Below are 23,414 nucleotides of genomic sequence, written 5' to 3' on the forward strand. Positions count from 1 at the left end.
CCGCAAGGGGGGAGGAAGGAAAGAGAGAGAGAAGAAAGAGAGCAAGAGAACGTGTGCCCGTGAATGACAGAGAGAAAGGGGAGAGAGCGCAAGGTGGAAGAGACAATAGGAGAAAGAGAGCTAAAAATAAAATGCCAAGACATGGATCGGCCATGATCTAATTGAATGGAGGTAGAAGTTCAACAGGCTGAATGGCTCCTTCATGTCCCAGTGAATCCTTTCTCAACCATTCCTGAGCAACTAATCGTGCAACGGGTGAGCAAAATGGAGGTGGAAATCAAACCGAGATAGGAGCAGGGATCTGGGGGGGCACAAACAGAAGAGAACTCGCCACGTAGGTATCTGAAATAACCAGAGGCGCCCTTAATCCTTCCCAATACTATCAAAGGTAACCCAGGGTACATACTCCCTCCCTTTCACACTAACAAAGGTCCTATATCTTCGCTACGCCTATGGGGTTACACCCTGGCCAATGTTTACCTTGCGATTAACTGTTTGGATGGTCAGGCTTGTTGGTAGCATTGGCCCGCAAGCAATACGGTTTGTCCTGTCTACCTAAGCAGCAAGTTAATCACTTCAGTGCTATTCACTATCCATTAGGCAATGAGAAAAGAGATAAGGGGCTGTATACATTGATAACAGGCTGCACAGAGTGATAGCAGGCTGCATAGGCTTTATCAGGGAATCTGAACACGCTCTATTCAACACTCATTCGCATTCTCCCAGGAGGCGTAGAACGTGATCTAATTGAGGTGTTTGAGATGATTAAAGGGTATTGTCGGGGAGATAAGAGAGAAACTATTTCCTCTGGGATGGGGGGGGGGGAACTCACAGAATTGTGACGGCGCAGTAGGAGGCCATTCGGCCCATCGTGTCTGCACCAGCTCGCCAAATGGGAATCCAGAACAATCTTAAAATTAAAGCCAGGCTGGCCGTGGGTGTTGCCAGGCAGAGTTGTGGTAAGCTGGAACTCTCTCTCCCAGAATGCTGTTGAGGCTGGAGGTTCAGGGAAAATGTCCAAACTGAAATGGAATGATTGTGAGGGGAGGGTATTAAGGGACAGGAAACCAAATGGAAATGCGATATAGATCAGCCATGATACAACTGAATGGTGGTAAAGGTTGAAAGGCCTCCTCCTGTTAGTACAAACCCATTGTGGTGAATGTATTATACCAATAATCCACCATTGTATCAGTACCAGGCTTTGCCTTTGTATTTGCATCTATGCTATGTTGTTGTCCTTGTGGGCTCCACCTATGGGCCATCGTATGGCATTATCCATAAGGGAACATGTTGGGACACGTATGGGCTCCGTCCATGGCTCCTCCCCTTGAGGGGGGTATAAAGAGCAGTCGACCTGTAGGCGGCGCACAGTATTGTTTCAGTCGCAGGCAGGCACTGTTCTAAGTTGATTAAAGCCACGGTTTACTTTTAATCTGGTCTCGAGTGAATTGATGGTCGCATCACCCATTCACATCTTTTTTGAGCAAGACACAATAAAATAGTATGTCCAAAAATAAACTCCACAACGGAGCACATATCATTGTTAAATATTATCCCAAGGTTTTCAATTGGAGCCACAATACTGCCAAAATGCAAGAAGCCAGTGGTTAGACTGAGCTTCAGTATCATTGGTACTCCGTCAGCTTGGAAGGGTTGATTGGCGATGAGGATGTTGGTGAAATTTCGGGTTCAGGATACGGCTGGGGAATGAAGAATTCAATCCTTTTTTTTTCTTTTAAAATAAATTTAGAGTACCCAATTCATTTTTTCCAATTAAGGGGCAATTTAGCGCGGCCAATCCACCTACCTTGCACATCTTTGGATTGTGGGGGCAAAACTCACGGAAACACGGGAAGAATGTGCAAACTCCACTCGGACAGTGACCCAGAGCAGGGATCAAACCTGGGACCTCAGCGCTGCGAGGCAGCAGTGCTTATCCACTGCGCCACCGTGCTGCCCCTGAAGAATTCAATCCTAAGTGGGAGGATTGTAACGTAACAAACTAATCTCTGAGACGGAGGTTGGAATTTGCTGTGCGGATTTCCCACTGCACCTACTTGGGTGTAAAGGATTTCACGCCCATGCCTCGAGGAAAATCAGGCGGGGTCCAGATTTCCTCAATGTTCTTCCCTATGTCTAAATGATCTGCACTTCCCTGCTCCATGACATATCCCATCTTCCTACTTTCCCAGGATCCCGAAACTGGACTTCCTTACCATCCTGAGTCAGCCCTCATACCTCCCAACTGCAAAAGGTTCAAGGTCGTAAGAAATAGGAGCTGGAGTGACCATTTGGCCCAGCAAGACTGTTCACGCCATTCGATAAGATCAAGGCTGGCCCTGACTGCAGGGCTGGTTTAGCACTGCGCAGGGCTGGTTTAGCACAGTGGGCTAAGACAGCTGGCTTGTAATGCAGAACAAGACCAGCAGCGTGGGTTCAATTCCAGTTCCAGCCTCCCCGAACAGGCGCCGGGATGTGGCGACTAGGGGCTTTTCACAGTAACTTCACTGAAGCCTACTTGTGACAATAAGCAGTTATTATTATTATTTTTTATAACTCCACTTTCCTGCCTGTTCTCCCGCAACCCTCGACTCCCCTGTCGATCTGTCTAACCCGGCCTTCAATACAATCAATGACCCAGTCCCCACTGACCCAATTCTACAGACTAATGAACCTCTGAGAGATGAAATTCCTCCTCATTTCCATCTTAAATATCTTTAAACTGTGCCACGTAGTTCTGGATTCCCCCACAAGAGACCCTCTCAGCATCCACCCAGTCAAGCCCTTCTCAGGGTCTTATACGTTTCAATACGATCACCTCCCATTCTTCTCAACTCCAATGTGTAAGAGGTCCAACCTGCTCAACGTTTCCTCATACGAAAACACCTTCATCCCAGGAAGAACTTTCTCTAAACTGTCTCCAATACAAGGTGTTACCTCATCTGATATCCCACTCGTCAACCTGAGCAGTGCTCACACTGTGGGCCTTAACCCGTCACTCGCTGGCCTCAATGAAAACAAAATTCTTCTCCTCCTCCCATGCCCTGAAATAGGAATCAGAAGGGGGCCCTCAAGGTGTACCTGACAGCAACATGGCTGAATGCTGCATCTGTTACAGCTGACTTTTCAACTGATAGCCAGGCTGGCTAGGCCCTGCATCGGCAGGGACCATTTACTGCGAGTTCGCAATAAAACACTGAAGATTCCAGTTTGGTTCTGAAAAATTAGGGGAGCCAGCCCCGAGTGGTTAGAAGAAATAGTGCAGACACAGCAAAGGGAGGCAGTGATGACGAGAGGAGAGACCAGACAGGCAGAGAGAAAGGCAGCTCATAAAACACCTCGGTGGGATGCACTAAAGAGAGAAAATGCAGTTAGATTACATCGACTACCACAGCAACAACCGGAGCGCTTCTGCGGATTCCAGCTCCTGCTGGAAACCTTGTGTAGCTTCCAGTGGACAATGTTGAGTAACCGGAGTACAACAAGAAGCTTTATAATGGGGCTGTGCTGTGCAATTGTCAACCCGACCATAAGTGTCCAGCTCACTCCAGCGGCTAACTGCGCCAGGCCGGTGGGAGACTCAGATTTACAGATCTGATCCCTGGTCTGTGCTGAGCGCTACTGATCCCAACCTGGCTCACTGCGGGAATGTTGCAACCGGCCTCAGTGCCTCCTGGCTGCAACAGGGAGGAGAGGAATTCAGCCACTGCCCCCAATCGCCAAACTGTGACCCTCTTGAAAAGAGCACAGAGGCTTAGGTGGAGAAAAGACAGGAATATAGGAACAAGAGGCCATTCAGCCCCTTGAGGCAGTTCTGCTATGAACTGGATCAGGGTGGAATCTGGCTGGAGGCTAACCTCTCGGACCTGGGTATGGGCAGCAGTGGCTGGCTGGAGACTAACCTCTCGGACCTGGGTATGGGCAGCAGTGGCTGGCTGGAGACTAACCTCTCGAACCTGGGTAGGGGCAGCAGTGGCTGGCTGGAGATTAACCTCTCGAACCTGGGAATTGGCAGCAGTGGCTGGCTGGAGACTAACCTCTCGGACCTGGGAATTGGCAGCAGTGGCTGGCTGGAGACTAACCTCTCGGACCTGGGTATGGGCAGCAGTGGCTGGCTGGAGACTAACCTCTCGGACCTGGGTATTGGCAGCAGTGGCTGGCTGGAGACTAACCTCTCGGACCTGGGTAGGGGCAGCAGTGGCTGGCTGGAGACCAACCTCTCGGACCTGGGTAGGGGCAGCAGTGGCTGGCTGGAGACTAACCTCTTGGACCTGGGTATTGGCAGCAATGGCTGGCTGGAGACTAACCTCTCAAACCTGTGTATGGGCAGCAGTGCTTTGCTGGAGACTAACCTCTCGAACCTGGGTATGGGCAGCTGTGGTTGGCTGGAGACTAACCTCTCGGACCTGGGAATTGGCAGCAGTGGCTGGTTGGAGACTAACCTCTCGGACCTGGGTATGGGCAGCAGTGGCTGGTTGGAGACTAACCTCTCGGACCTGGGTATGGGCAGCAGTGGCTGGCTGGAGACTAACCTCTCGGACCTGGTTAGGGGCAGCAGTGGCTGGTTGGAGACTAACCTCTCGGAGCTGGGTATGGGCAGCAGTGGCTGGCTGGAGACTAACCTCGCGAGCCTGGGTATCGGTTCAGCTCAAACCGAGAGGAGGACGTCTCCAGATGGAAGCAGCCATATAACCTAGAATTCCCAGAGTGCGGAAGGAGGCCATTCAGCCCATCGAGTCTGCACCGACCCTCTGACAGAGCACCCCGTCTGGGCCCACTCCCCTGCCCCATCCCCACAACCCGGGGCCAATTGAGCAAGGCCAATCCACCTAACCTTCGCATCGTTGGGACTGTGGGAGGAAACCGGAGCACTCGGAGGAAACCCACGCAGACACGGGGAGAAGGTGCAAACCCCACACAGACAGTGACCCGAGGCTGGAATTGGACCCGGGTCCCTGGTGCTGTGAGGCAGCAGTGCTAACTACTGTGCCACCATGCTGCCAGTGCGAATGAAATCTCAAACCTGTTCCTCGTGCATAGGGTCCTGTAGTACACCAGTCTCTCAGTGAAACAGCCAGTGTGGTGAAATAGGATTGGCTGGGCAGTAAAAGGAAACTTTACAGAGGTTAGCACTGTATCTAACCAGGTGCCACCGGGCCTGGTGAGTGTTACATTTGTGTACAAAATGGAAAGGGCCCCATTCACGGTGCCGACAGCTCTCACTTTGAAGAGCACCAAAAATTCAGACACACACAAAACAGAAGTATAAATAGTCGTGAGTCGACCATGGTACAAATCTTAGTGATGCTGGCCAGTCTTCCGGGAGGCTTTTGCCTGTTGACATCCACATGGAAAACACAACCTGGATGAGGGGGCGACGAGGAGGAAACCTTCTTCGTTTGAAATATTAAAAAGGGCACTTGTGTACAAAACCTTTCCATGTCATCGAGCTGTGGACGAAGAGTCAGGCTTTACAAAAGAGCACGGTGCAAGCAGCAAGACCACACTGCATTGGAGAAAGAGCCCAGCGCCCAGCCAAACATTTAGCAAAATGCTCAAGGTATCGCCACAGTGGGAATTAAAACCGAATCGCTCGTTTACTGCTGACTCCGAATCTGATGCCGGGTACGTTTCGGTGCTTGCTGACCTCGAGTCTTGCCAGTTTGTGACTGAGTTTAGGGATAAAGCGGTAACGGTTTTGGTGTTTTTGTCGCGTTTGTAGCACGGAAACAGAAAAGATTCCTGCTGAGACCGCATAACTGAATGAATAAACTACAAGAACACCTGCCTGAGAAAGGGCGGGAAAAAAACGATGGTTTCCCCCCATCAAGTCACCCACTTGGCTCTTGCACGAGATTTGGCTTCACTGGATGGGATGCCTTTTTCACAAGAGCGGAGGGGCTCCGAATGTAAAACACGCCACAAAAAAAATCAATCCCACGTTCTCCCCTCACCTGTGCCCCTGGCCTTATGGATCATGGTTGACAAGATAGCCCTCCTAGCCTGCCCTGTTTGGCTGAGTAGCGGATATACCCCTGCAAGGACTTGCCCATCCCGCCGCCTCATCCACCTTCTCTGGAGGCTTAAGAAGAGTCCTAGTTTCTCTGCTCTTCCCTCATTGTTCAGCCCTCTGACGTTAGGGATCAGCTTCTCTGCTGCTCCACCTCGCTGACCAAAGTACGACGCCTGCGTCATAAGTGACCAGAACTGGACCTAATTATGTATAAAAAGCTGAAAGGATATTGGTCCAAAAATGGATGTTTTGACCCAAGTGATCCAATGTCTCTTTCAGCGCCGCTGGTTCCGTATCTTGCAGTTCAGCCAACTCCTTATCTCAGTTCCAGGTTCTGGACTCTGGAATTCAGCTCACACCCGAGCAATCAATACTATCCCCTCCCACTGCCTGGTTCCAGGTACAAGCTTTGCTCTTGTAGCTCCCCTTGACCGACAGTGGACACTGGCAGGGACCAGTTGACCCAAGTCGATAGAGGGTAAAAATATTCATGTCAATGACACCAAATAAAATACTTGAAGATACTGAGGGTTCAAAACAGGATTGCTTGCAAGAATGTGCCGATTTGAAAAAAATCCAATTCAAAACCATTGGGCAGCATGGTAGCATAGTGGTTAGCACTGTGGCTTCACAGCGCCAGGGTCCCAGGTTCGATTCCCCGCTATGTCACTGTCTGTGCGGAGTCTGCATGTTATCCCCATGTCTGCGTGGGTTTCCTCCGGGTGCTCCGGTTTCCGCCCACAGTCCAAAAACATGCAGGTTAGGTGGATTGGCCGTGCTAAATTGCCCTTAATGACCAAAAAGGTTAGGAGGGGTTACTGGGATAGGGTGGAAGTGAGGGCTTAAGTGGGTCGGTGCAAACTCGATGGGCTAAATGGCCTCCTTCTGCACTGCATGTTCTATGTAAAACTATTTATTGGTGTTGAAAAACAGAAGTAGAATGAGAGTACGGCAGGAGGCAGATTAAATCCCACTTTAATCCTGAGGTGAGCAGTGTATTCCTCTTGTCCCTACGCGCTGCATTGAAACCTTGATTCCCGGCATTCCCAATTCTCCGCCAGAGTGTTTACCCGAGCACTTAGCTTTGCTCAAACCTGTTGAAATGGCTTGGGGCTCTTTCTCCGCATTCACCCTCCTGTTAGTGGATGGACTTGGAGAAGGAAAATCCTGATAGCCTGCTGTGATGGAAGGAGACCCCCGCAGGGATTAATCCAAAGGCTTCTAAGGCAGGAAAGGATCAATCATAGAATTTACAGTGCAGAAGGAGGCCATTCAGCCCATCAAGTCTGCACCGGCCCTTGGAAAGAGCACCCTACTTAAGCCCATGCCTCCACTCCCATCCCCGTAATCCAGTAACCCATCTAACCTTTGGACACTAAGGGGCAATTTTAGCACAGCCAATCCACAACTAACCTGCACATCTTTGGACTGCGGGAGGAAACCGGAGCACCCGGAGGAAACCCACGCAGACACGGGGAGAACGTGCAGACTCCGCACAGACAGTGACCCAAGCCAGGAATTGAACCCAAGACCCTGGCGCTGTGAGGCCGCAGTGCTAACCACTGTGCCGCCGTGGGTGGCTGTTGCGCACAGAATTCGCTAAATAGCTCATTTTTCTGCTGCAGGCAAAAGTATTCTGTCCTGTGGCGTTGCTCCACGTGGGAAAAATACACGGGCGGTGGGAAAAAGGTACGCCCAAAGATGGGTAAAAGTCCAAAATTCCAAGTGAAAAATAAGGAACGTGAAAATAAACCAATAGAGGCAAAAAAAAAAAAAAAACACTCCCAGAGAAAGAGAACCGAACAGCAAGACGTTCTGGAACTGCACATCGCGTCTGAAACAGTGAGGAGGTGGGGGCGGGGGTCGAAACAGAAAACTATCACAAAAAAAGGTTGACTCCCAACACTCTTTCCCGTCTTTGCTAATCGCCAAATTTTCTTTTCTTTATTTCATCTTTGGAGCATTTGTGCCTTTATTTCCTATTTGCTTTCTTTGATAGATACCGACCGGTCTCCCGTGGCGTTGCTTACACTGACCGCAGCGGGGGAAAATAAACAGCTTGGAGGCGGAATACTGCGATGGATGTGTGGTCATTACCTTGTTTGAATCGTCGCCGTCCTCCGCGTTCATCCACACCTGCCTGCGGTCACCTGCAGGGGGAAGCAAGAACGCGTTCAACATTATCCCCACTTTCCTTTAGCTTTCAAGCTGCACTTAACTGGTACAATGCTTCACCCAGCGACATCTCTCAGGGCCCTGCCCAGGATGGATGACGCAAGGGGGCAGGGCAAGCAGTTATTCCTCACTTTAAAAAAAAAATCTTTATCAGTGTCACAAGTAGGCTTACATTAACCCTGCAGTGAAGTTACTGTGAAAAGCCCCTAGTCGCCACATTCCGGCGCATGTTCGGGTACACTGAGGGAGAATTCAGAATGTCCAATTCACCTAACAAGCACGCCTTTCGGGACCTGTGGGAGGAAACCGGAGCGCCCGGAGGAAACCCACGCAGACACGGGGAGAACGTGCAGACTCCGCACAGACAGTGACCCAAGCCGGGAATCGAACCTGGGACCCTGGAGCTGTGAAGCCATGGTGCTAACCCACAACTTAACGGCCCAGCTGCATTACTGAAAATTGCAATTTTAAGTCAACAACATTAAGCCAAGAAGAATTTCCCATAAGATCTAATAAGTAAACTGGAGTTAAGTTCTTTTCAACATTTCTCGTCAAAACAAAGGAACATTAAAGTGAGTTACTGTAATGCAGGCATTGTCAAACTCAGGGGCGCGATCCCAGGGTGGGTCGCGGGTGGGTGTCGGGAGCGTCGCAGCGCTCCCGTTCGCGCAAAACCGGTTTTCAGGCACACATGCGCAGTGCGACCATTTTTTTTAAAACGGTCACAGCTTTTTGTTTTACAAGTTCGGGGGGTTTAATTCATTTATTTTATTCATTTTATTTTTTATACAAGTTCGGGGGGGGGGGGGGCTTTTATTTGATAAAATGTTACAGGAAAAAAATGCAGAACTCAAATGGGACCCAAAACCATTTCCTCCATTTTTGTCAGCAGCAAACAAGGTAAGGGAAAATGGGGGGTTGCGCAAGTCGTCCAGGCGTGGGTCGCGTAGGTCGGCCGGCGAGGGTCGCGTAGGTCGGCCGGCGAGGGTCGCGTAGGTCGGCCGGCGAGGGTTGCGTAGGTCGGCCGGGTTGGGTCCCGAAGGTTGGCCGATTGGTAAAAATGGGTCCCCGGAAAAAAAGTTTGAAGAACACTGCTGTAATGTACAAAACATTCCAAAATGACATGACATTTAGGGCTTGACATTACAGGGATAGTTACAAACTTTTAAAAAGTTCTTTCACGGCACAGTGGTTAGCACTGCCGGTGACCCCCGTGGCAGGGGGGCGGGGGGGACCTGCCGGTGACCCCCGTGGCAGGGGGGCGGGGGGGACCTGCCGGTGACCCCCGCGGCAGGGGGGCGGGGGGGACCTGCCGGTGACCCCCGCGGCAGGGGGGCGGGGGGGGACCTGCCGGTGACCCCCGCGGCAGGGGGGCGGGGGGGACCTGCCGGTGACCCCCGCGGCAGGGGGGCGGGGGGGACCTGCCGGTGACCCCCGCGGCAGGGGGGCGGGGGGGACCTGCCGGTGACCCCCGCGGCAGTGAGCGGGGGACCTGCCGGTGACCCCCGCGGCAGTGAGCGGGGGACCTGTCGGTGACCCCCGCGGCAGGGGGGCACTGCCGGTGACCCCCGCGGCAGGGGGGCGGGGGGGACCTGCCGGTGACCCCCGCGGCAGGGGGGGCGGGGGGGGACCTGCCGGTGACCCCCGCGGCAGGGGGGCGGGGGGGGACCTGCCGGTGACCCCCGCGGCAGGGGGGCGGGGGGGGACCTGCCGGTGACCCCCGTGGCAGGGGGGCGGGGGGGACCTGCCGGTGACCCCCGTGGCAGGGGGGCGGGGGGGGGACCTGCCGGTGACCCCCGTGGCAGGGGGGCGGGGGGGACCTGCCGGTGACTCCCGTGGCAGGGGGGCGGGGGGGACCTGCCGGTGACCCCCGTGGCAGGGGGGCGGGGGGGACCTGCCGGTGACCCCCGTGGCAGGGGGGCGGGGGGGGACCTGCCGGTGACCCCCGTGGCAGGGGGGCGGGGGGGACCTGCCGGTGACCCCCGTGGCAGGGGGGCGGGGGGGACCTGCCGGTGACCCCCGCGGCAGAGGGGTGGGGCGGGGGGGAACCTGGTGACCGTGTTGCCATGCACCTGCTCCCCTTGCCCATCTGGGTGGGGGGAGATCATGGGATTGAAAGGTGCAGCTGGTGGCGGAGATGGTGGGAAACCCCGCAGGGCACGGTGGAAGCTGTGCCGTAAGGATGGAGAATGTTTCCTGTAGCGCAGAGGCCAATAAGCGGATAGGTAGGGGTGACTATTCTGCAATTCTGCTCTACTATGGCCATCAGCACACAACCTTTCCTCAGGAGATCCCGTGAGTGGGCAGAGCCCTTGATAGTACAGATTAGAAGGGTTAAGGAAGCAGTTAGCTCGATGGCTGTTCTCTTATTCCTTCTTCCCCAAGATCATACAGAATATGACAGTGGCCCCTTGCTATTATAAACCTTTATGGCTGCCACTTCCTCGTGCTTTTAAAAAAAATGGTAGTCACCCGATGCGATCATCAGCCTCTTTGATAAATGGCTAACTTGTTATTCTGGGGTGGGGGAGGGGGTCTCGCTAAGGAATAGTTCAGTTGAAATGTTTAACTCACCATCGACAGAACCAAACTCCCTCTCGTGGGCCCGGGTTAGGATCTCTTTGTACAGAGCCTCAGCCTGCCTGTATTTGCCTTGCTTGAGGTAACAGGAAGCCTAGAACAGAGAAGGTGAGAAGTGCAGAGCTCAGGGTCACCTCATTGACGCACTCGCAAGCCCATTTTCTATTTACGCGGCAAACGCAGTTTCCAATGCAACTCCTCACATCTCGAACGATATCACTGTCACTAACCTGTCCGGTTCACTAATGTCCCCTTTAGGGAAGGAAATCTGCCGCCCTTACCCGGTCTGGCCTACATGTGACTCCAGACCCCACAGCGATGTGGCTGACCCTTAACTGCCCCTTCTGATGGTGACCCTGAGCGAGACATTCAGCTGTATTAAAGAAGGCGACTCACCGCCCCTTGCTGGAGGGCAATTAGGGCCGTCACTAACATTCTCTGAAGTTTGTCCTAAGCTGCAAATGCCCCGTCTTCCTCCTCCTTTCCCTGCAGACTCCATTGAAACCAAGGCTCCGTGCATCATCTTTTACTCCAAACCGTGCTTCCATGAGTCTTCACCTGAAACCTTTCATCACCCTCGATGTTCTGTTCCTCCATACAGTCTAAAAGCACTTAAAAGAAAATTAGTTTGGAGTTTTCTAATTGGTGATTTCTTTAATCCCATCTCTGACTCTTTTCAATCTTCATACCTTTCTTCATGTATTCACGACACAGCAGCATTGCTGCCATTTATTGCCCATCTCTAATTGCCCTCAAGAAGGTGGTAGTGAGGTGTCTTCTCGAATACAATTGAGTGTCTCGGTCAGCCATTTCAGAGGGGCAGTTAAGGGTCAGTATTGTTCTGGGGTCTGGAGTCATGTGTAGGCCAGACCGGGTAAGGACGGCAGATTTCCCTCCCTAGAGGGGCGTTAGCGAAGCAGACGGGTTTTAACAGCCTCTTTCAGCGACAATTCTAATGCAGCCCTCGAAGATCTGCCCATTTCGGCTTGAAGACTATGAGCTGCCCACCCCTTGCCTGCTTAGTTGACAAGCATCAGACTGAGTCATACTGACTAAGAGCTGTCAGCAGTGTTGCCCAATCTGTGACGGGTTCCCTGATCAGCCATGTGCTGCTACAAGTGCTCTTAATGCCTCTGGGAGGGAGAAAATTCAGCCACTTAATTTTCTTTTTCAAGCTCTTGGGATGGGAGTGTTGTCCGCAAGGTCAGCATTTATTACCCGCCCCTATGTGCCCTCGGGAAGGTTTTTGCATCCGGGTGAAAGGTGCATCTTTACGGATGTAATGCGAGGACAGAGATTAGGGTGATGCCCCTGTGGTCAAACAGCCTGCTGACACTCAACGGGGTAGACCCATTACTTCTCTACTCTCTGGAGTACTGTGCCCAGCTGCATTTCTCACCAGATTATTCTTCGTCTTGGCCACATTGGGATCCTCTGATCCCAGCTTGGTCTGGTAGATCTCCAAGGCCCGTTCGTAGTAATACTCCACCTCCTCATACTTGCCCTGGTTCTGGCACAGCAGTGCCAGGTTATTCAGCTGCTTTGCCACATCGGGGTGGTCCTTGCCCAGCACCTGAGGATTCAGAACACAAAAATTAGCCAAGCTCATTCACAGAATCAGACACAAGACACACACGCTCGGACAATCAAATGTCCAGGCAGATACACTCACACTCAGACACACCTGTGCACACTCAAAGACATCACACACACACAAAACGTGTACAATCAGACGTTCAGCCATACACACACAGGCACATGCATGCACACAAACTCATTCATTCACTCGTGCTCACGCTGTCACATGCATGCACTCACACGCACTCACTCACAGGAACGCAGATGGCCATACACTCACAGGAATTCACTCACATGCATATACACGCACTCGCGTACATGCATTCATACGTGCACTCACACATGCATGCACTGACATGCACGCACTTGCACACTCGCACGCACTCGCTCACACACTTGCACACACTCACTCGCAGGAACACTCGCGTGCGCACTCACACTTGCACACTCACTTGCAGGAACACATTCACATGAGCACACAAACTTGTACGCACTGACATGCATGCACATGCACACGCGCATGCACTCACTCGCACATGCATGCATTGATATGCACGCACACACTCAATTAATAGAATTGGGAGAGGGGAGAAATTTGAAAGGGAATTGTCATGAGAAGCTTTAAGTTTCGTTGGATCCTCACTGGCAACCAATATAGGGAAGTAAAAGCAGTAAGCACATACTAGTTATGGTTCGGCCTCTAAATTGCAATGCTCAAGGCACCTCCGGAGCTCTGCTGCTAATTATGTATCTCCCAAAGCAGAGAAAATATAGTGTGCACTTTCATCTTTTAAACCTAATTTGCAGTCAGCTCAACTCAGGCCCAAATTGGTTACGGCTGAAAGACATCTGGGATTAGTTAAAAGTCTTTGCGGGAAATAATTCCTCAGGAGCCACAAGGAACAAAAAGTTGGATTCAGGCATGCTAAATCAAATCAGCTGTTGTTAGAACTCAGGATCGCTCACAGGTAGGAAGAAATGTTTTTTTGATTATTTACACTATGTCAAAGGATTAATTCCTTAAAAAGTGCAAAGTGATCTATCATATCCAGCCTGTGTTATCAGCCAGGTTACAACTAACAGCGATTTCCAACTGGTCCACATGCGTATGTTTAACTGGTCCACATGCGTATGTTTAACTGGTCCACATACGTATGTTTAACTGGTCCACATACGTATGTTTAACTGGTCCACATGTGTATGTTTAACCTGTCCACATGCGTATGTTTAACCGGTCCACGTGTGTATGTTTAACCGGTCCATATGTGTATGTTTAACTGGTCTACATGTGTATGTTTAATTGGTCCACATGCGCATGCTTAACTGGTCCACATGCCTATGTTTAACTCGTCCACACGCGTATGTTTAACTGGTCCACATGCGTATGTTTAACTCGTCCACACGCGTATGTTTAACTGGTCCACATGTGTATGTTTGACTGAGCCGCACGTGTATGTTTAACTAGTCCACATGCGTATGTTTATCAGGTCCACATGCGTGTGTTTATCTGGTCCACATGGGCCCATTCTTGCCCCTTTTTATCTCACCCCATCAGCATATCAATCTCTTGCTTCATAGATTTCATAGAATTTACAGTGCAGAAGGAGGCCATTCAGCCCATCGAGTCCGCACCGGCTCCTGGAAAGAGCACCCCATCCGAGGTCCCCATCGCCATAACCCAGTAACCCCACCCCAACACTACTGGCAATTTTGGACACTAAGGGCAATTTATCATGGCCAATCCACCTAACCTGCACATCTTTGGACTGTGGGAGGAAACCAGAGCACCCGGAGGAAACCCACGCACACACGGGGAGGATGTGCAGACTCCGCACAGACAGTGACCCAAGCCGGAATCGAACCTGGGACCCTGGAGCTGTGAAGCAATTGTGCTATCCACAAGGCTACCGTGCTTCCTTAAGACCATAAGACGTAGGAGCAGAAGTTGGCCATTCGGCCCATCACGTCTGCTCCATTCAATGAGATCGTGACTGATGTGATAATCCTCCTCTCCTTTCCTGCCTTATCCCCAGAACCCTCGATTCCCTCACTGATTAAAAATCTGTCCACCTCAGCCTCGAACATACTTAATGCCCCAGCCTCTGCAGCTCTCTGCGAGGAAATTCCTTCTCACCTCGGTCTCAAATGGATGACCCCTTATGTTTATCCTTAAACCCGCCCTATCTTTTAAAAATACATTCGTTCACGGATCGCTGGCTAGGCCGGCATTTGTTGCCCCTCCCTAATTGCCCTTGAGAAGTGGTGGTTAGCCGCCTCTTGGACATTGGTGTCCGTGTGGTGTAGCGGGGGAAGGAATGACCGATGTATTTTCGAGTGGGACTTGGAGGGGGATCTGCAGGCGGCGCCGTTCCCGTCCGTCTGCTGCATTGCTCCTCTAGATGGGAGAGGTTGCAGGTTTGGAAGGTGCTGTCGGAGACGCCGTTGCAAGTTCCTGCAGTAACTACTCCATGTGGAAGCAAGTTCCACGTTTCAACCGCTCCGGATAAAGATGCTTTCCTCAATTCCTTATTGAATTTATTAGCAAAGTCCTATCCTTGTGATATCGCGTGGCAGGAAATCCTTTGATTAATTATATGCTTTCCCAGCATTTCCAGTCTTTGTTAATGGCTCATCAGTTAAAAATAACACGTGACGAGTATCTGGGTCCATACCAGAGATATCACACCTCGGTACTGTGACGAATGTAGGAAGATTTTATATAGATTGTATTACATATCTCTGATGCAGTAATGTTATTAAATGTCTGGCTTAACATACAGGAGGCGTGTCTGCAAAAGGCGCAAATAAGATGTAAAAGTGGATAATCATTTTTACCAGTTACTTGTTTACAAAGAGATGCTGAATGGAACTTTGTTATGATTGTTGGAGAGTCCCTGGAGAGTAGGTAACTTGAGACATTGGGCGGGATTCTCCATTTCTGAGGCTAAGTGTTGACACCGGCGCAGATTTCGTGGATTTTCACGACAGCAAAACTGACGGCGCACCTGGATCGATTCCGCTACTGTTGAGGGGCTGGCACCGGCGCTACGTGCAACACAATCGATTCCAATGAGAAACGGTGCCGGAGTCGCCAGTTTCGCAATTGACACTCGGGAGGCTGACAAGCTGCAGCCACATATACACACTGCACTCCCCACACACACACACACCAGCCAACAAGATGGCAGCAAGCCGAACGGCCCCACGCTTCACGGATGCTGAGCTGGAAACCCTCCTTGACGTGGTGGAGGCGAGGCGGATGGCCCTGTACCCCGGCCCGGGAAGGAGACTGCCGCCGCCGTTCGCCGTGCCTGGGCGCAGGTGGCAGAGGCTGTCAGCGCCGTGGGCAACATCATCCAGGCCGATCAATAGTGCCGGAAAAAAGTGCACAACTTCCTCAGGGCGGCCAGGATGAGTAGGCAGCACTGTGCCCTTGGCACTAACACCCCTCACACCCGTACCACCTCCCCCCGCCGCCACCACACAACCCGGAGGGCGGCAGACCCCCCCACCCTGCACCACATGCCGACACCCATACCAGCCGTCATTTCGCGATTTCGACGTCAGCCAAAGGAGAATCCCGCCCATTGTGTTTACACTTAGGTAAGCAGGTCATGGAATCTGAGTGGGATAGAGATACTGTAATTAATGGGAGGAGCAAGGTTTGTTGTAAGCAATTTTGGCTGTAGGATTTATAGTCTGACAAAGAATAAAGGATTTGAAGGGTGTTCCTGAAAGGGTCCCTCTCTCTCTCTCTGCCTCCAAACAGTCTTTTCAAGACACCTCTACCACAACTGCGCACCCACGCACGCACGCACGCACACACGCACGCACACACACACACGTCTTTACTAAAGCTGTAATTAAGGAGTCATAAAGGGTGAGTTGATCATTGATTCTAACCATTTAATTGTTTACAGAGAGATGGCTAATGAAACATTGATTTTATATAAATGAGTTTTCCCTGAAGGTGTAGGTCATTTATGAGGGAGTAGTGGTTAGTCCTAGTTAAGCAGGTCATGGGACAACTTAGCGGAATAGATGATGCAATTAATGGGAGGAGCCAGGTCTGTTTGTAGTTTTGGCAATTTTGCCAGAGGACGAGTCTGACAAGGCAGAAGGATTTTCAGGTTGTTCCTGAAAGGGTCCCTCTCCAAAAGGTCCTTACACAGAGGACAGGACAGCATGTAAACCTGTTTTGCTAACTTTATTTATAAGTGGCAATTGAACTGTATTCGGGTTGCTCGGTTAGAATATATATGGTAGGGCAGCACTGTGGCGCAGTGTGTTAGACCTGCTGCCTCACGGTGCTGAGGTCCCAGGTTCGATCCCCGCTCTGGGTCACTGTGTGTGGAGTTTGCACATTCTCCCCGTGTCTGCGTGGGTTGCGCCCCCACAACCCAAAGATGTGCAGGTTAGGTGGATTGGGCACGCTAAATTGCCCCTTAATTGGAAAAAGTGAATTGGGTACACTAAATTTATAAAAAATAAAAAAATAAAATATATATGGTGAAGGTGTAGGGCATAAATTAATGTGTTTCCTTTTATTTATGAACTGTTTAACCGTTAATTGTAAAGCTATTTCTTTGATGCTAATGTGGTTAAATCAAAAGTTTCGCATAAAAGATACTTACTGGTCATTGTAACCACTCCTGCCTGGGGTGAAGTATCCTTTCCTCACAGTGTTACAAATTGCAAATTGTTTGCGGCTTTCTCGTCCGGCATCCTAACACAAATTGGGGTCTGGTCCAATATTCTACCACAGGGTACACCTACCCTACAAAATCCTACTCATATCTCAGCCTTTAATGTTTTCAGCATCCACGGCCTTCAGTGTTTCCCAGATTTCCACTAGGTTTTGTGTGGAAAAAGTGCGTTCTCATTTCACTCCTGAATGGTTCAATTCAAGATTTATTGCTTAAAAAAAGAGACACGTGATGCACCCCCCCCCCCCCCCACCCCCCACCCCCCACCCCCCTTCCCTCCCCATTTCTCTTAATTTAACCCTGTAAAGCCCTGGTATCATTCTAGCGAATATTCACTGCACCCCTTCCAAAACCGTTCACTTAAAAACTTGCAGGGTTTTCTTATCTTTGCATCTGTTCAGACGCAATCAGAGTTCTGTGGCCTTGCACCAACACAGGTCCTGTTTAAATGAATAATACATATTGCATTACCTGCGTAATAATCTGCTCTTGTAAAGGGGATTCACCGCATCTACCGTCAGCATTGTCAGGGGGCCATCAACCTCAAATATATTAGTGGAATTCTCTCGGCATTACTCAACCTCGGCTTTCTGTGGGGGTACGGGGAGAGGCTGGCACACTGAGCATGGTACAAGGACAGGTGGGCACGCTGAGCAGGGTAAAGGGAAAGGCGGGCACACGGAGCATGGTGCAGGGAGAGGCGGACACGCTGAGCAGGGTAAGGGAGAGGCGGGCATGCTAAGCATGGTACAGGGAGAGGTGGGCACGCTGAGCATGGTACAGGGAGAGACGGGCACGCTGAGCAGGGTACAGGGAGAGGTGGGCACGCTGAGCAGGGTAAGGGAGAGGCGGGCATGCTAAGCATGGTACAGGGAGAGGCAGATACGCTGAGCATGGAACAGGGAGAGACGGGCACGCTGAACATGGTACAGGGAGAGGTGGGCACGCTAAGCAGGGTACAGGGAGAGGCGGGCACACTGAGCATGGTACAGGGAGAGGTGGGCACGCTGAGCAGGGTGCAGGGAGAGGTGGGCACGCTGAGCAGGGTACAGGGAGAGGTGGGCACACTGAGCATGGTACAGGGAGGCAGGCACACTGTGCATGGTACAAGGACAGGAGGGCACGCTGAGCAGGCATAGGGAGAAGTTAACACACTGAGCAGGGTACAGGGGGAGGTGGGCACACTGAGCAGGGTACAGGGAGAAGCAGGCACGCTGAGCAGGGTACAGGGACAGGCGGGCACACTGGGCATGATACAGGGAGGCAGGCAGGCACGCAGCGCATGGTACAGGGTGAGGCGGGCACGCTGAGCATGGTACAGGGAGAGGTGGGCATGCTGACCATGGTGCAGGGGGAGGCGGGCACACTGAGCAGGGTACAGGGAGAGGTGGGCACGCTGTTCATGGTACAGGGAGAGGCGAGCATGCTGAGCAGGGTACAGGGAGAGGCGAGCATGCTGAGCAGGGTACAGGGAGAGGCGAGCATGCTGAGCAGGGTACAGGGAGAGGCGGGCATGCTGAGCAGGGTACAGGAAGAGACGGGCATGCTGAGCAGGGTACAGGGAGAGGTGGGCATTATGAGCAGGGTACAGGGAGAGGCTGGCACTGAGCAGGGTACAGGGAGAGGCTGGCACGCTGAGCATGGTATAGAGAGAGGCTGGCACGCTGAGCATGGTACAGAGAGAGGCTGGCACGCTGAGCATGGTACAGGGAGAGGCGGGCACACAACATGGTACAGGGAGAGGCGGGAACGCTGAGCAGGGTACAGGGAGAGGTGGGCACACGGAGCAGGGTACAGGGAGAGGTGGGCACAAGGAGCATGGTACAGGGAGAGGTGGACCCACTGTTTATGGTACAGGGAGAGGCAGGCACGTTGAGCAGGCATAGGGAGAAGTTAACACACTGAGCATGGTACAGGGGGAGGCGGGCACGCTGAGCAGGGTACAGGGAGAGGCGAGCACGCGGAGCAGGGTACAGGGAGAGGCGGGCAGCTAGGCATGGTACAGGGAGAGGCGGGCATGCTGAGCATGGTACAGGGAGGCAGGCAGGCACGCTGCGCATGGTACAAGGTGAGGCGAGCACCCTGAGCAGGGTACAGGGAGGGGCGGGCACGCTGAGCATGGTACAGGGAGAGGCGGGCACGCTGGGCATGGAACAGGGAGAGGCGGGCACGCTGGGCATGGTACAGGGAGAGGCGGGCACACTGAGCAGGGTACTGGTAGAGGCGGGAACGCTGAGCAGGGTACAGGGAGAGGTGGGCACGCTGGGCATGGTACAGCGAGACGCGGGCACGCTGAGCAGGGGACAGGGAGAGGCAGGCACGCTGGGCATGGTACAGGGGAGGCGGGCACGCTGGGCATGGTACAGGGGAGGCGGGCACGCTGGGCATGGTACAGGGAGGCGGGCATGCTGAGCAGGGTACAGGGAGAGGCGGGCATGCTGAGCATGGTACAGGGAGAGGCGGGAACGCTGTGCAGGGTACAGGGAGAGGCAGGCACGCTGGGCATGGTACAGGGAGAGGCGGGCACGCTGGGCATGGTACAGGGGAGGCGGGCACGCTGGGCATGGTACAGGGGAGGCGGGCACGCTGGGAATGGTACAGGGAGGCGGGCACGCTGGGAATGGTACAGGGAGGCGGGCACGCTGGGCAGGGTACAGGGAGAGGCGGGCATGCTGAGCGTGGTACAGGGAGAGGCGGGCACGCTGTGCAGGGTACAGGGAGAGGCGGGCACGCTGGGCATGGTACAGGGAGAGGCGTGCATGCTGAGCAGGGTACAGGGAGAGGCGAGCATGCTGAGCAGGGTACAGGAAGAGAGGGGCATGCTGAGCAGGGTACAGTGAGAGGTGGGCACTATGAGCAGGGTACAGGGAGAGGCTGGCACTGAGCAGGGTACAGGGAGAGGCTGGCACGCTGAGCAGGGTAGGGGAGAGTTGGGCACGCTGAGCATGGTACAGGGAGAGGCGGGCATGCTGAGGATGGTACAGGGAGAGGTGGGCACACGGAGCATGGTACAGGGAGAGGCGGGCACACGGAGCAGGGTACAGGGAGAGGCAGGCATGCTGAGCATGGTACAGGGAGAGGCGGGCACGCTGAGCATGGTACAGGGAGAGGTGGGCACACGGAGCAGGGTACAGGGAGAGGCGGGCTTGCTGAGCAAAGTACAGGGAGAGGTGGGCACACTGAGCAAGGTACAGGGAGAGGTGGGCACGCTGAGCATGGTACAGGGAGAGACGGGCACGCTGAGCAGGGTACAGGGAGAGGTGGGCACGCTGAGCAGGGTAAGGGAGAGGCGGGCATGCTAAGCATGGTACAGGGAGAGGCAGATACGCTGAGCAGGGTAAGGGAGAGACGGGCACGCTGAGCAGGGTACAGGGAGAGGTGGGCACGCTGAGCATGGTGCAGGGAGAGGCTGGCACTCTGAGCATGGAACAGGGAGAGACGGGCACGCTGAACATGGTACAGGGAGAGGTGGGCACGCTAAGCAGGGTACAGGGAGAGGCGGGCACACTGAGCATGGTACAGGGAGAGGTGGGCACGCTGAGCAGGGTGCAGGGAGAGGTGGGCACGCTGAGCAGGGTACAGGGAGAGGTGGGCACACTGAGCATGGTACAGGGAGGCAGGCACACTGGGCATGGTACAAGGACAGGAGGGCACGCTGAGCAGGCATAGGGAGAAGTTAACACACTGAGCAGGGTACAGGGGGAGGTGGGCACACTGAGCAGGGTACAGGGAGAAGCAGGCACGCTGAGCAGGGTACAGGGACAGGCGGGCACACTGGGCATGATACAGGGAGGCAGGCAGGCACGCAGCGCATGGTACAGGGTGAGGCGGGCACGCTGAGCATGGTACAGGGAGAGGTGGGCATGCTGACCATGGTGCAGGGGGAGGCGGGCACACTGAGCAGGGTACAGGGAGAGGTGGGCACGCTGTTCATGGTACAGGGAGAGGCGAGCATGCTGAGCAGGGTACAGGGAGAGGCGAGCATGCTGAGCAGGGTACAGGGAGAGGCGAGCATGCTGAGCAGGGTACAGGGAGAGGCGGGCATGCTGAGCAGGGTACAGGAAGAGACGGGCATGCTGAGCAGGGTACAGGGAGAGGTGGGCATTATGAGCAGGGTACAGGGAGAGGCTGGCACTGAGCAGGGTACAGGGAGAGGCTGGCACGCTGAGCATGGTATAGAGAGAGGCTGGCACGCTGAGCATGGTACAGAGAGAGGCTGGCACGCTGAGCATGGTACAGGGAGAGGCGGGCACACTGAACATGGTACAGGGAGAGGCGGGAACGCTGAGCAGGGTACAGGGAGAGGTGGGCACACGGAGCAGGGTACAGGGAGAGGTGGGCACAAGGAGCATGGTACAGGGAGAGGTGGACCCACTGTTTATGGTACAGGGAGAGGCAGGCACGTTGAGCAGGCATAGGGAGAAGTTAACACACTGAGCATGGTACAGGGGGAGGCGGGCACGCTGAGCAGGGTACAGGGAGAGGCGAGCACGCGGAGCAGGGTACAGGGAGAGGCGGGCAGCTAGGCATGGTACAGGGAGAGGCGGGCATGCTGAGCATGGTACAGGGAGGCAGGCAGGCACGCTGCGCATGGTACAAGGTGAGGCGAGCACCCTGAGCAGGGTACAGGGAGGGGCGGGCACGCTGAGCATTGTACAGGGAGAGGCGGGCACGCTGGGCATGGAACAGGGAGAGGCGGGCACGCTGGGCATGGTACAGGGAGAGGCGGGCACACTGAGCAGGGTACTGGTAGAGGCGGGAACGCTGAGCAGGGTACAGGGAGAGGTGGGCACGCTGGGCATGGTACAGCGAGACGCGGGCACGCTGAGCAGGGGACAGGGAGAGGCAGGCACGCTGGGCATGGTACAGGGGAGGCGGGCACGCTGGGCATGGTACAGGGGAGGCGGGCACGCTGGGCATGGTACAGGGAGGCGGGCATGCTGAGCAGGGTACAGGGAGAGGCGGGCATGCTGAGCATGGTACAGGGAGAGGCGGGAACGCTGTGCAGGGTACAGGGAGAGGCAGGCACGCTGGGCATGGTACAGGGAGAGGCGGGCACGCTGGGCATGGTACAGGGGAGGCGGGCACGCTGGGCATGGTACAGGGGAGGCGGGCACGCTGGGAATGGTACAGGGAGGCGGGCACGCTGGGAATGGTACAGGGAGGCGGGCACGCTGGGCAGGGTACAGGGAGAGGCAGGCATGCTGAGCGTGGTACAGGGAGAGGCGGGCACGCTGTGCAGGGTACAGGGAGAGGCGGGCACGCTGGGCATGGTACAGGGAGAGGCGTGCATGCTGAGCAGGGTACAGGGAGAGGCGAGCATGCTGAGCAGGGTACAGGAAGAGAGGGGCATGCTGAGCAGGGTACAGTGAGAGGTGGGCACTATGAGCAGGGTACAGGGAGAGGCTGGCACTGAGCAGGGTACAGGGAGAGGCTGGCACGCTGAGCAGGGTAGGGGAGAGTTGGGCACGCTGAGCATGGTACAGGGAGAGGCGGGCATGCTGAGGATGGTACAGGGAGAGGTGGGCACACGGAGCATGGTACAGGGAGAGGCGGGCACACGGAGCAGGGTACAGGGAGAGGCAGGCATGCTGAGCATGGTACAGGGAGAGGCGGGCACGCTGAGCATGGTACAGGGAGAGGTCGGCACACGGAGCAGGGTACAGGGAGAGGCGGGCTTGCTGAGCAAAGTACAGGGAGAGGTGGGCACACTGAGCAAGGTACAGGGAGAGGCGGGCACGCTGAGCAAGGTACAGGGAGAGGCGGGCACACGGAGCAGGGTACAGGGAGAGGCGGGCTTGCTGATCAAGGTACACGGCGAGGCGGGCACGCTGAGCATGGTACAGGGAAAGGCAGGCACGCTGGACATGGTACAGGGTGAGGCTGGCACGCTGAGCAGGGTAGGGGACAGGCGGGCACGCTGAGCAGGATACAGGGAGAGGCGGGCACGCTGAGCATGGTACAGGGAGAGGCGGGCACGCTGAGCATGGTACAGGGAGAGGCGGGCACGCTGAGCAGGGTACAGGGAGAGGCAGGCATGCTGAGCATGGTACAGGGAGAGGCGGGCACGCTGAGCATGGTACAGGGAGAGGTGGGCACATGGAGCAGGGTACAGGGAGAGGCGGGCTTGCTGAGCAAGGTACAGGGAGAGGTGGGCACACTGAGCAAGGTTCAGGGAGGCGGGCACGCTGAGCAGGGTACAGGGAGAGGCGGGCACACGGAGCAGGGTACAGGGAGCGGCGGGCTTGCTGAACAAGGTACACGGCGAGGCGGGCACGCTGAGCATGGTACAGGGAAAGGCAGGCACGCTGAGCATGGTACAGGGAGAGGCGGGCACGCTGAGCAGGGTACAGGGAGAA

At 54.3% G+C, this 23,414-nt stretch overlaps 1 protein-coding gene across 8 annotated transcripts in view; it reads right to left on the reverse strand.

The window, feature by feature from the left end:
- The window catches only part of klc3 (kinesin light chain 3), a 94,727-nt gene that overhangs the window by 15,565 nt on the left and 55,748 nt on the right, over positions 1–23,414 (reverse strand). For 5 of the 8 annotated variants that reach the window (XR_011938127.1, XR_011938128.1, XM_072490069.1 and 2 more), the window contains exons 8-11: positions 12,171–12,344; positions 10,766–10,865; positions 8,114–8,166; positions 5,289–5,453 (exon numbers count right to left, since the gene is read on the reverse strand). Coding sequence is in view for 5 of the 8 variants with exons in the window: in XM_072490069.1 (XP_072346170.1) it covers positions 5,289–5,453; positions 8,114–8,166; positions 10,766–10,865; positions 12,171–12,344 (492 nt within the window). In the remaining 3 variants the exon portion in view is untranslated. The remainder of the gene's footprint in view (positions 1–5,288; positions 5,454–8,113; positions 8,167–10,765; positions 10,866–12,170; positions 12,345–23,414) is intronic. The other 3 variants (XR_011938129.1, XM_072490073.1, XM_072490072.1) reach the window with 1 other exon arrangement.

This window comes from Scyliorhinus torazame, chromosome 25 (assembly GCF_047496885.1).
Source record: "Scyliorhinus torazame isolate Kashiwa2021f chromosome 25, sScyTor2.1, whole genome shotgun sequence".
In the NCBI taxonomy this organism is placed as follows: domain Eukaryota; kingdom Metazoa; phylum Chordata; class Chondrichthyes; order Carcharhiniformes; family Scyliorhinidae; genus Scyliorhinus; species Scyliorhinus torazame.